General features: G+C 36.5%; 1 protein-coding gene across 1 annotated transcript; it reads right to left on the reverse strand.

The window, feature by feature from the left end:
* Positions 1 to 908: 908 nt before the first annotated feature.
* On the reverse strand, positions 909 to 6118 carry LOC141437977 (uncharacterized). The gene is made up of 4 exons (XM_074101587.1): positions 5970 to 6118; positions 2527 to 2596; positions 2328 to 2364; positions 909 to 1616 (listed from the first exon to the last, which is right to left on the reverse strand). The coding sequence occupies exons 1-4, from the start codon at positions 6022 to 6024 to the stop codon at positions 1434 to 1436; spliced, it is 345 nt and encodes a 114-aa protein (XP_073957688.1). The 5' UTR covers positions 6025 to 6118; the 3' UTR covers positions 909 to 1433.
* Positions 6119 to 14633: the final 8515 nt, after the last annotated feature.

The following is a 14633-nucleotide window of genomic DNA, read 5'->3' on the forward strand; positions in this document are numbered from 1 at the left end:
CCTCTGTGAACGTTGAGAAAACGTTTAGCAGTTTAAAGTGGATATTTTCATCTGGACGGTAATCATTAATATCGACGAATATGGAAAAAATATCGATTATATATTATGAAAACTATTTTAAAATAAACATATAACATAGGTGCACGTTTTAATTTGTTTATTTTTTTATTTAAGTGAGGAACATATTTATTTATTTCGAATAATATTTAGATGTTGGCAGTAACATCGATATATTTTTTTGTCGATAAAATAATTTTGCTACATCACTTTCGTATAGATGCCCCAAGTTATCCCAGGTATGGTTATTAGCCAATCGCAATCAAGACCGTAACGTCAAAAAAACCTCACGTTACTAACGCCATCTAGCGATCTTTCGCCTGTCAATTAGCCCTCATTCACACTCACAGTCACTGACAGCCTTGGCTCTGATCTTTCCTGGGGCCACTCGTATCCACTCAAAACTTCGCACATTGTGTGGATGTTTGCACGCTTTTGAAGTACGAAATAGAATATGTGGAGGATGATAGAAATTTATTTGCAAACTCAGCCTTGTTCATATTTATGCATCTCATAATAGAAACGTCAACCGATCATTGTTTTTCTGACTATCACTATACTCATAGTACCTCTAAGTACAAGTTAGGTACCTTGGATGAAGGATTTATAAGCACAATTTCACTCTATAGTTGGCTGATCACGTTTTCAAATAAACAAATTATCATTTGAGAAGATCGTTTTAAACATGCTACCCCACACTGCAGAAGGGTTAGGATCAAAGTTGCCCGTGGGGAGGAACATAAAAGGCCATGATACTTTCAAGCTGATGATGATGTTAATGAAGATGACGACTGACTAATAAAATGAGAAAGTCTGTGGATAAGCCGCAATAATAAATAAAACGCATAGTGTTGGTGTAAAATCTGTATTGTGGGAATTAAAAATTATATGGCGATACATTATTTTCTTCTGTATTTGCTAAACTAATTTATACGCTAATACTACGTTTCTCAAAAGTGCATAGTTTGAGGATAAATTAGGAAAAAACTAACATCTATTAGGTACTATGACAAACATGCAAGCTAGTGCAAATATAATCATATTTTTCGATGGTCACTCTGAATTTAAGAATTTGTTAAAGCAAATAAATATGATTCTACCAAAACTCAAGAATTTAATTATGTAGTTGTTGAATCATATCAGTTCCATTGTCACCTATGATATAGCTTCATTGCAGAAAAAGACATACGTCGGTATGCCCCATGTTTGCTAAATGAAGTCATTATGACGTTTATGAGACAATGGACTTGATTGAAATAAGCTGAGAAAGCGGAACTTTAAAAACGGGAAGCTTTTGGAACCACAAGATGTTTTAGAGAAAGGATCTTTATTGCCCAACTTGTGGAACAGCTTGTTGGGTTTGTTGGTGGGTTAAGTTAAGGCTTGTAGTCGTATTCCGAGACGGCTCCGTCGTTGTTGATGACCTTGTGTCCGCCGCTCTGGGAGGCATATTGGCCGTTGTTGCTGGAAGAAGACTTGAAGTTCACGTCGGATTCGGCGTACACGTGGCCACCACCCTGGGGTTTCAGGCTGCGGACGTCACTGACACCAGTTTGCGGCTGGAAATAGAAAAAATATAGTTCTTTTAACCTGACGTGGTAGCCTAGTGGTTAGACTATAGTATTGTATAGTTGAAGGACGGTGAAGGAAAACATCGTGAGGAAACCTGCACAAACCTGCGAAGCAATTCAATGGTGCGTGTGAAGTTCCCAATCCGCACTGGGCCTGCGTGGGAACTATGGCCCAAGCCCTCTTGTTCTGAGAGGAGGCCTGTGCCCAGCAGTGGGACGTATATAGGCTGGGATGATGATGATGATGATGATTGTATAGTTACTATACATCTAAAGCCCTAAATACTCTAAAAAGATTCAAAATTTTCGCAGTTTATGCTCGAAATTACATTTGATATTTATCTTTTAGGTGTAGAAAAACATTGCGTATGCGTAAATGGTGTATGCGAAATTAACATTACGCACTGAGCCCGCGAGGTAACCACAGCCTAAGCCATTCTGAGAGCCTATGCTCAGCAATGGAACAGACTTACAGACGGAAAATTTATGATAAGCAATTTTTAAAGGCATATAATTTGTTTGTGTTTACTAACTTTTGGACCATTTGTTGCCTTCATTTTGAATTAATAAAAAAAAATTATGAAAAATCATTTCAGACTTCCAATAATCGGTGTTGAAATTTTATGTGGATTTTGGCGCACCCGTGTGCACAATATTTTTTGTGATGTTAATAATGTTAAAGAACAAGTGAATACTTACCATAAAGGCAAACCTATGTCCAAAGGATCTGTTCAATCTGCAAACAGAATATTATACTTAGTAAATTTATATTTAATAAAGACTGAACGGTGCCATAGGCCGGGGCTAATTGGCCGATTGAGAAACCCGCCTCTGGTCATAGAAAGTAATATTACTGGTAAAAATTCTGCACCCTAAAACTGTATCACATAAATCTTACATTTCATGCACCTTGTCCCAATTGCCAGCTGCAGCCGCAGCCGCTACGTCGTCTTCATAGGTTGGCCATCCTGCAACATAAGCAGAAGATTGATAACCAAGGGTGGAAAGTGACCCATTTCACCCGAGATATTTCTGGCGCTCGAACGAAGTGAGAGCGCCAATAGTTCTAGGGGAAATGGGTAATTTCACCCGAGTTAGACGCTCTACTTTTCATTTCGTCTGTGAGGAAAGTAAAATACTACAAAAAAGAAGAGAATAATAATCAATTAAATTTACTGATATCCAACCTCCAACCTTTTCGCACTGGCCACTTGCCACGTCCGACTATTAAAAAAAAAGCACATCATTCAACATTAGTAGCGACATCTCTTGTCTGGGTGAGCGGTTGGTTCCGAAAGAGTGTGACGTCTCTCGATGAGAGCGGAACATAGATGTCGCTAGTGCTGCTGCATAAGTAGCGTAGTAGAAATAAGCAACCTGAGATATGTATGTATAGGAAAAATTCGTGTCTAGATTCCTGTCCAACGGTGGTGTAGGGGTTATAGCACGCAGCACGGATTTCTGAGGACCTGGGTTCGATTCCCAGCGCTGGTCTCTTTTTCTGGGTGTTCTGTGCATCCATGTCTCAGTTTTTATTTTCGATATGGTTTCACGGGATACCCGTAAAAGTAACAAATTTAGAGTTGAAATAAAAATAATTAATAGTGAAACAGTGGCAAATACACATAATGCCTATCTTATAATAATCGTACAGAAAGGTATTATCTATTGTTTAGAAAAAAAAAACTTTGAATTTCTTTCCGATTTCTTTAAACGGAGGTTTCTATGTCTATTGAATAAAGATTATTTTGATTTTGACTTTACGCCCAAACGACCCACAATGTGCATAATTATCGATTTTAGTTTTTTTAATTTATACTTAGCTATGTTGAAAGGTCATCGATGCTAATCATAATAATACATTCACTGTTATATGTATAAACGAAAATAAAAAAGGATTTACATTATTCATAACTAAAATTTAACATACTGTGACAACCAGGTGGCCTTTGACTTGCGTTACAAGTAATCTTTACGAGATTTTTAACCCGTAAGTAATATATTTTTTGTAGAAATTTGAGACGCATTTTAATTTTTATCTTTTATGTTTTGGATTCGGCGTCGACTATACTTGAGTACCTTAAGATATTATTTCTAATTGGACTAGAACAATGCTGCACGCAAGGCTGCTGCCAAGTTTCTTGCGGCGCATTCTTCTTGGTAATGATGGTCTTTCCGAAAGCGCTGGTAGTTTAAAAAATGACGTGTAAAAGTGCCCATTGCGGCCTATTTACTGAATAAATGATTTGAATTTGAAGGACGGTGCTGGCCTTCCTTTGGGACTATCAGCAGTTGATATATATTAAAATATAAAAAAAACAACGAAGACAAACATTCTAATTCAGTGAAATCCGTTTAGGCATAGACATATTTCCTTTATCTTTCAGGGCAGGAAACAAAAACAAAAGTGAAAAAAAAACAAAAAAAAACACAGAGGAGAGCCTCTATGGCAATGAATTTTTAGCTCCAGTGGTTTACGCTGTGCATTGTCTTTCAGTCAGTCAGATAGATTATATCTATCTATGCCTATTTTGGTTTACATGCGCTAATAAAAACGCGTCTTAAAGCGGATGTCACACCTAATTTTCTTTACGTAGAATTACGAGTCATCATCATCATCCCAGCCTATATACGTCCCACTGCTGGGCACAGGCCTCCTCTCAGAACAAGAGGGCTTGGGCCGTAGTTCCCACGCGGGCCCAGTGCGGATTGGGAACTTCACACGCACCATTGAATTGCTTCGCAGGTTTGTGCAGGTTTCCTTCACCGCATAGCTCGTGGTAAATTTCAAATGTAATTCCGCACATGAATTTCGAAAAACTCAGAGGTGCGAGCCGGGGTTTGAACCCACGACCCTCTGCTTGAGAGGCGATAGGTCAAACCACTAGGCCACCACGGCTTATTACGAATTACGAGTATCTTCGGAAAATAAGTACCAATCATTGTTGTTTGAAGTGTGAATTACAATCACAATATTCATATGATGTTTCTATCACATATTGACAACTTCCGCGAAATATTTTAGTACGTACCTAGGTACTTCTTGTATTGTTTACCATTGTTATTTTTAGTGTTCTGTTGAACATTTTGTCGACAAAAATGTACTTCCGCCTACTAAATCTCACAAAAACTCATTTTAAATAATACTTAAGAATATTCTTAATCCTCGTTTATTCGAGGTCGAATTTAATTATGCATTCTAATAACATAATAGTCAAGTAAATACTATTTGTTAGCTGCGTTCCGACTAGAACTTTGTAACACGCGTTTGCTTAGAAATAAGAACAAACTAGATTGATTTTCTTCACCCGAAAACTACCAAAGGAAATTGCATTGAAACCATTTGAGCTGATTTCGAGATCTCCAAAATTTGCGTTTATAAAAGTCTCACTCAAATATTGTGCTCACTTTAATAAGATGTTGAAAATAAACTGAATGGCTTCGAGAAAAGTATGGTACGGCCGTGCCTTTGTTATTGTTTTGCTCGACTTGGCGGGGGCACGGTAGTGCAGATAAAATTAAATAGCACGCCTTTAGCGCTTGCACTTGCATCATAAATAACTAATGGTTTACATTAGCTGCTGATGAGATAGGACGCCTAATGCAAAGTAGTCGAGTAGTTCGACCATCATTTGCATTTCCTGGTCCCTGATAACCATAACATATTGAAAACCTGTTATCGATTAAGGTACCTGGGTGACCGAGATTAATTTGGGCTGATACTCGAAAACACGGGTTTTTCCAGAGATAAGACGAAACTATTCCGAATCTTCACTCCCGAAAACCCCCAAAATAACACATTCCATTCGATAGAACTGATTACAAGTTTAAAGAGCCGATTTTAGTCTTGATTTTTTAAAGGAGTTTCTATTTCAAAACGTGGTCACGCTCTTGACGCTGCTCTGAACGTCGATCAATCAAACAGTGGTCAACTAGGTACAATAAAAAATCCTCAAAAGCTATGCAGGGGTCAGTCGAACTACTCGTATCCTCACCACCAGTTGAAATATTCGAATTAATTTCAAAACACTCTGTATATTTTTTTTATTAACCCGTAACTCCCCTTTTTCCTGCCATTCGTCCCTGTCACACTCCACTCCTGCAACTCTACGTCGTCCCGCCATCCTCTTCGGTCTGCTTCTGTTTCGATGGCCATCCCACGGAACCCAATGGGTAGCAATTTTGGACCATTCGTTGTGTGTGCATGCGGCAAACTTAGCGATCTTGGTATAATATGGTTTGGACATAATAAATTTTATCTTTAAAAAATCGAAATAAATGGGCATCAAATTGTCATAATCAGAACCGTCCTAACACTTTAATTTAAGATCCGGGACTTACCTTGAGCGCAGACAGCCAGTGCCACAATCACTAATACGAAGGCGAATTTTGACATTTCGTTAACTGATCTAATAAACAAACAGACGCTGTTTATATATTTATTAGAGTTGCGTAACTGTCAGATGGTCGAGTTGCAATGTCCATTTGGTGTTCGCATCTCCGCTTATATGTTGCGATCTTGGTCCACAGACAATTCTGCTATTCAAGTAACTCGCGAAGTTGACAACAAAACGTTTGTTTTGTTTTAAAAGTTGATGATTTTGTTGACATTAAGCAATGTCTACACCTGCCAATCAATCACTTTTTTGTTTTTGTGTAATTTTGAATACTAGCAGCGATTCTAACTCTATCATAGAAATCAGTGTTGTGTAATTATGAGTAAAAAGTTGTTTCGTGTAATTTATTCTACAAAATTTATTTTGGTATAACAAAAATATCGTCATTGTTTTTTTAGGATCTTTACATCAAAATGATTACCATAGTTAATTATGTGAAACCTATAGGTAATGATATCTATATAGATAACTTAGTTGTCAATCTGTTTTTATGTCAAGACCCTTTTTTAACCCCCGACGCAAAAAGCCGCTATGTGTGTCTGTGGGTCTGTCTGTCTGTGGCACCGTAGCTCTTAAACGGGTGGACCGAATTGAATGCGGTTTTTTATTTGAAATCAGGTTTTCTAGCGATGGTTCTTAGATATGATTTATCAAAATCGGGTTCAGCCGTTTTTGAGATATTGAACTTTGAAGTGACAAAGTCGGGGGTTTTCCAACTTATTGTTGGTTAGGTTAAGTTATCACAGAAATGCTTGAGGTACTAAATTGAAATCAATATGAAATATTAAAGGCCACTGCAACTTTCTACAACGTTTTTCGATATTGTAAAAAAGGTACAATTTATAAATTTACGCGACCAAAATATACAATTTGTAAGTATTTTTTCTCGTTTATAAACACGTGCTTATCCAAACCTGTAAGTTATTTCCCGTTAACATAGAATTATGAAATTTATCAACAAAACCTCACAGAACAAGGAAATATCCAAAAGTCAGGCTAGAGCAAAGGGCTAGGGCCAGGCAAGGAGGAAACCAATGGGGATCAACAAACAGACTGACCCAAGCACCCCGGAGAGCCTAACGGGAGATTGCATACACCTCTCCCGGCTTTCCAGTAAATGGCTGAAGTAAGACTCTGTAGACCCCTCAATGCTCTCCTCTCCGTAGTAAGCACCAGGGAGTTGGGCACGTGCAGTCGGGTTTTTTAAGGTTCCGTAGCCAAAATGGTAAAAACGGAATCCTTATAGTTTCGCCATGTCCGTTTGTCCGTAGAAAAATATTACTTGATTTTTCGTAATGGCTACGGAACCATATATTGTGCGTGTCCGACACGCTCTTGGCCGGTTTTAGCCGTTGAGACATCGATAACGTTTGGTTCCTCCCTTTACACTCTTTCATAATGAATTTATCCCGACTGAACGCCCCCATCCCCTATAAAGTACCTCATAAAATTTAAAAACAAGAATACAAAAGCAGACATTGTGTCTTTAGCCCTTAGGCACCTCAACCAAAAAAAAAAGTCAATGATACGCCCATCAAGATAAAAAATAACTTTTGTTTTTTACAGAAATACTTGTTAACTTATTTTTGCTAGCTCTTCTTGAATACTCTCTGGGCGAGTTCGACAAAGTCAGTTCTTTTCTTATGAAATATTAGCTGTTGCTCGCGACTTCATCTGCAAAGACTTCATTCCTGGCGATACCGTAGGAAATATACAATGTTCCGGATGAAAATTGATCTATATCCTTACTGGGTTTCAAATTATATTTATTTGAGTACCAAATTTCAATTAACTTTCGTATTTATAATATTAGTATTGAAAGCCAGCAGTAGTTTAGTTGGTTATTTTATTTAGTCTTTTATCACTTCTAATTCTAGCGGTAAACAACGCAAATAAAAATATTTATTCCATCTCTACTCTTTCTAACGGAAATTATCTTCAGAAGTTGTAGGCCATCATCTGATTTAAAAAAAAGAGGGTTTGATTTTTCTTAATTTTTTTTTGTGAATATTCTACGACATTGGTCTGATTTGGATTTTTTTGTTTTAAATATTTAACTACTGCCGAGGAAGTCCCACATCATAAAAAAACAGTTTAGTATGTAATTACATCTTCGTTCAAATTGGAAGACATTTTTTGAAGTTTTCGTTTTAAAATAAAAGTTACTGAAACAATATTTTAACATAAATATTGACTTAAATAAAAAAAATTAAACACCTGGTGTTACTAGGTACGAAAATACGATAAAAAATTATCAGTAAAATAACGTGTAAGTTTTTTCTAACAATCAATTTCCTGAAATAGTGTGTGCCAAATAACAAGAATAAATATGATTGTCTTTTGCCCATCCACCATGGCACAGCAAGGCGTAACGAAAACTCCCAAAGTGACTATCACAACAATGAATATAATGAAAATATTAAAATTAATGTTAATGATTGAGCGGTCAAACCACGAGCGAAACAAAATGGTACAATACGTAAACTGCGTCAGAGTCTCAAAAATCACACGCTTGTCTACTGCACAGACCGAATATCATGAGGAGGAAGAATGATCTCGGTAATAAAAGATGTGTCGATGGTCGGTCGGCGATGAATTAGACACTATGAACCTGTTTAATGATTTATTTAAATCACCAATTACATATACGACTGAGGATGATCATATTTTAAATATTCTTTGATTCGCGTGCTTATTATAATAATATGATTATGTGCTGAATATATAACTCATACAAATAATCGTTTCTGAAGTGAGAGAATTATTTTATGAGAGAAAGAGAGAACAGGTAAAGTAAATAGGATAGTATATCAATTTTAAAGAAAAGATAATAATAATCCTATTTAATTCACCTCCTAAAAAACTTACTCACTGTAAAATTTCTGTCTGGCAGTCTTCTCTTCAGGTTTTATGGCCTAATAATATTGATTTACATAGTGTGTTAGTTATAAGCTACCAGAACTTCGATCAGATATTCGACGACGACAATACCAGAAATTACTAGTAAAAAAAGATATACCAATTTTGTATAGATACTCGTAGGTACGAGTACCTACCTAATGTAATTAATAGCTAAGTTTGTATATGAAAATTCAATATTGTTTAAAAAAATCGCCATTTGCACAAATAAACAAATTGCCGTGACATGACGTACTGTTTGATCTAACTGGCATAATATAAATTTTTAATACTTACTGTTAATATCCATGTGGTAGAATGTGAACTCTTTAATGTGGTTTTCAATTCGTAGGTTGAATTTGAGTTTACATAAAAGACTGTGGGTTTACTTACGACCGAATGGCCAAGTGCTTAGAGAACCCGACTACGAAGCTTGAGGTCCCGGGTGCGATTCCCAGCCGGGGCAGATATTTGTATGAATAATACGAATGTTAGTTCTCGGGTCTTGGGTGTTTAATATGTATTTAAGTATGTTTTTATCTATATAAGTAAGTTTATCCGTTTCCTAGTATCCATAGTACAAGCTTTGCTTAGTTTGGGACTAGATCAATTGGTATCAAATGTCCCATGATATTTTTTTTAATAAATGTTTATGTATTTATAACCAAACCAACTTAGATAAGCTTAAAACCCCCGACATTGTCATTTAGAAGTTAAATATCTCAAAAACGGTTGAACCGATTTAAAAAAAACATAGCTAAGAACAATTAAAAGAGAACGTAGCCGTCATGTCGTATAAGGAGGTTAAGGAGGCAGCTTTGGGTAGAGAGAAGTGGAGAGCCATTCATCAGCTCCACCAACAACGTGTAACTCTAAAGAAAGAAGAAGCTAAGCACCTCCACAAAAAACTCGTTTTCACGTAAAAAAAATGCATTGGAATCGGTCCGTCCGTTTGAGAGCTGCGATGCCAAAGACAGACAGACATTGGCGTAAAACTTTTAACACCCTCTTTATGCGTTGGAGGTAAAAAATATAGAATTTCGTTTCTTAGCATGCCGTTAACATTATTGTGTGACGACATTTTAACAAAACAGCTAATTTTTAGGGTTCCGTAGCCAAAATGGCAAAGCCTTATAGTTTTGCCATGTCTGTCTGTCCGTTCGCGGCTTTGCTCAGGGACTATCAATGATGGCTGTAATTTTGCACGAATATATATGTAAACAAAATAGTACAATACAAAAATTACAAAAAAAATTTTTTTAGAGTACCTCCTATAGACGGTAAGTGGGGGTGTTTTTTTTCTCATCCAACATCATGATGATGTGATGTGGGGTATCGTTGGTTAGGTCTTTTAAAAATATTTGAGGGTTGCTAAAACGATTTTTCTATTCAGTGATTTGCTTGCAAAATATTCAACTTTAAAGTGCAAATTTTCATTAAAATCGAGCGTCCCCCCCCTCTAAAACCTAAACCGGTGGGAGGAAAAAATAAAAAAAAATCAGGATGGTAGTAAGTTTATTAAACTTACAAGGAAAACTATAACGGCTAAGTTTGCTTGAGAATTATTAGTACTTTAAGAGTAAATAGCAGCCTGAGGTAAAATATACCTAAGCTTGGAATATTCCGTACAAAATACGAAACCCTCAGAAAAATATTAGTTAATTATTTCGTAATGGCTATTTAGGGCGTGTCCGACACGCTCTTGGCCGATTTTTTCATTAAGTTGACCAAGTCAATTATAGTTATGTAATTTTCTGCTACTTTTTGCAGAAATCTTTTCATTTTCTGCTGCTTATATATTTAAAATCACACTTCAAGTTATTTCCTACTTTGTTAATATGTCTAATTACTTAGTTCTAGCTTGTAATTTGTGTTTTCACATTTGAAACAAATAAAAGACATAAAGTAATCACGCGAGTAATTTTATTTCATGTTTACTTAACATTAACAGATCCAAATAACAGTGCCATTTCAGCTTCATAAATTATTAAACCAGTTAACATCTAGAGGTTTTTAGGCGTTGAGAAAATAGCCTGGTGATAGATTTATTGGTAGTTTACGGCCCAAGCCCTCTTATTTTGAGAGTAGCCTGTGCCCAGCAGTGGGACGTATAGTAAATCATTTGGGCTATCATTGGTTGGTACATCGTCGTTAGCGTTGGGAAATGTGTGCTTTCGAAGTCTGGATTTAGTTTTGGGACTCAGATTTTGCTTGACTAGTAGCACTAGTAGCACCCTTAGGAGATATCATGTTCTTCATAAACTGTTCGGTGAGCTTCTGAAATAAAAAGTTTGACATTATTATTAGCCTATTCTGTCTCAGGGCTGAGCAAGGCCTCTCCCGATAATTCACTGCTTTCTATTCACTGCATACAAGGGCCGGCTAGTCCTTTAAGCAGTAGTCCAGTTAAAAGTTGAAATTACATTCAATCATTATAATAAATATGAAGATATGTTATTATCATTATTGTATGACGATATTCTGATATAAGCAATAGACATTAAGCCAATTTCTGTAAATGACTGTTTGTTTCTTAAATAAAATAAAAAATAAAACTCAGCATATTTTTTTAATAACCGAGAACTTCTCTCTACCAAGTGGCTAGCCGCTAGCGCAACTAGTTTCGGTTTATTATTATTTTCGTCCGAAACTGACTTTTAAATTGGAATTTGTGAAGATTTTTGTTTCATTTAGACTCTCGATTGTCGAGAAATGTCTTGTACTTAAATAGTCCTATCGATAACCGTATCAGCTGACGTATTCGACAGACAAATACAAACTGAAGTTTTAGTTTATAGTTCTATTCTAAGTTGCAAAAGCGAAGGAACGTGCATGCAAAAGCAGTTTAAAAATGCGTGTGTGATGTTCTCTATAATATACACTGAGTGTGCTTGGCAACTACTACTCAAGCTTCCTTATTCTGCGAGGAATCCTGTGCCTAACAAAGATACATAAATACTAAATATATAGTCTAGAACAAAAACAAAAAAAAAACAAAAAAAATTGTAACAAATTTGAAGTTGAAATAAAAAATACAAAAAGACTCCAAATAACCAATCATATAGTCTAGAGATCATAATGAAAGTTACAGGTAGGTACTTACAATGGGCTTAGCGACCATGTCTGCCATACTGAAAAAATAATTTAATTTTAAAAAGTGCATGACTAATAAATTTTAATAAATTTATTACAGAAAGTGAAGTCAAGAACACAGATGAGGACGTTATTCAAAATGATATCCGAAACAAAAATCTCTATTCTCTATATAAGTCACAAGGACTCACTTTTTTCATAATACCAACGCTTTCGGGAAGACCGCCGGAATTTGCTACCTTTTGTATATCTGGATTACAAGAACACCTAACTTGTAAGCTACTTTTTATCTTGATGATCCATCGGATGTAGATATTTGAAATCCTGAATTATAATCTCTACGTGATTAGAAGAGAGACAAGAAGTTTTGCTCTAGTATTCTTCCCGATTCCCACGAGGGTTTAGTAAAATACCGGAATTCCAATTTATAAAATGCTAAGGGGCTGTTTCACCATCCATTGATTAGTGTTAACTGACGGTTAAATGTGATGCCGTCTCTATTTGTTTTGTTCAAATAGACGGAGAAGGCATCACATTTAACCGTCAGTTAACACTAATCATTGGATGGTGAAACAGCCCCGTAATCTAATAGGTAGTCCTCGCAAGGGAAGTCTCAAATACTCGTAAAGACTAGGAACTATAAATACTATAATACTGTATAGTAGACGGTACGGAAGTAGAGAATAGAAACATCGCCCTCTCGCTCGTTTGAGACAAATGTGAGCAAGATACCAATATGATTTTGGATTCTACTTTCATGCTATATTTAAATCCTTACTTGGTCATTGCAGAGGCGATGCTAAAATCACTCGCACCCTCGGAGTTAGCGACTGGAAATAATAAATTATGATTTTAATATTTTATAAATAACTACGAGTACTTACCTACTCTTTCTAGAAAACTTTAAAAAACAAACAAAAATAATATTAACTATTTTATCTTTTTACTAGCTTTCGCCCGAGGAAACTGTGCATTTTTCCGGGATAAAAAGTAGCCTATGTCGCTCTCTGGCCCATAAACTATATCTCCATGCCAAAAATCACGGCGATCTGTCGCTCCGTTTCGACGTGCAAGACGGACAAATATACAAAAAAATACACACACACTTTCGCATTATAATATTAGTATGGATTAGCAGTTAGAAATTGCCCAACGAAATCTTAAATAATTTTTAATTCAAAAGCTTTTTTGGGACGGGATTCAAATCCCCCATCTTCTGTCAATATGCACTCGGCACTCGTACCTTAGTTTGAATGATACGCATTTATATACTTTTTTATATGGAGTCATAACTAGACTTTTCCTTAGTATATTCGTATATTAAAAACTTTGAAGCGAACCTAATTGCACGCCTGATCTGACCGGCGATTACGCTCGGCCGCCACTGAGCGCTCCCGTCCCGAGCTTACGCACACAGACAATGTGCATGTGTTCACACACAAGTATGGCTCACCCGCTTTCGTGAGATAAAACATCTGTACTAAACCAGTGAGCCATCTAGCTATAGGTAGAGCTTCTTCACCTATCACCGGCTGCAGTTCGTCACTTTGCTTTATCACCCCTACAGCTGGGGAAACTAAATCACGTATAGGTCTCTACCGTACGTTCACGATGACGCGTTCCGTGATTCTTATTACGATGTCATTAATGTCTGATTTTGTCAAAATCACGTGTCTTCCAAACTACCGAAGAAATAATCGCAAAATTATTAAAAAAGAGACTCTTTTCTCAACTGCTCATGGGTCAATCACGGTTTTTTTTATCTATTATTATCCATAGTTAGATGAGACAAATCCATGCGAATTAGCTCGTTGAATTGGCAATGGGCAGACCAAAAGCATGGAGAACAGATTGCCGTTGGGGCCGAAAAGTTCTGGATCCAGGACTGCGGATCGGCAAGCGCAGCGTAGGACGTCTACTAACGAGTTGGACGGATGACCTGGTTAAAGCCGCGGATTCACGGTGGATACAGGCCGCTTGCAACCGAAGCAACTGGAAGTCTATGGGAGAGGCCTATATCCAACAGTGGACGTCCTACGGCTGATATGATGATGAGATGAGAAAAAAAAACATATTTACCAGGTCCAGCCATGCAAGCGGCCAGAGACACCACTACGAGTAATACAATAATTTTCGACATACTGATTGTTAGGTTATCTTACAAGTTCGCAAGTATAGTACTGAATGCAGTGAGTTTCTGATGATTAAACTAAACTGCCTTCGCATATATACCGACCGGTGGCTTCCATCACTGTCATGAACTCGTGATTTAAAGGGGAGGCTGGGGCAAACTGTCACTGTACTGCTTTAGGTATAAATACTTACATATATGAAGTGTGTTAAAGTATTTAACACAATACTTGTGATGTATACATATCATTTAATAATATTGTAAATCTGTTTAAAAAAATATACCTCGTTGAGTTTCTTGCCGGATTCTTCTCAAGTTTTTCCGAACCGGTGGTAGATTTTTTTTTGACATTCATAAGTGCTTGTTATAGCCTAAATTGAATAAAGATATTTTGACTTAGACTTTGAAGAGCAGTTAATTTCTTCTCAAGTTTTAATAAACAATTTACTCAAATACTCCAGGATGATTTAAACAAAGAAATAAAGG

Source organism: Choristoneura fumiferana, chromosome 18 (genome assembly GCF_025370935.1).
Source record: "Choristoneura fumiferana chromosome 18, NRCan_CFum_1, whole genome shotgun sequence".
Lineage (NCBI taxonomy): Eukaryota > Metazoa > Arthropoda > Insecta > Lepidoptera > Tortricidae > Choristoneura > Choristoneura fumiferana.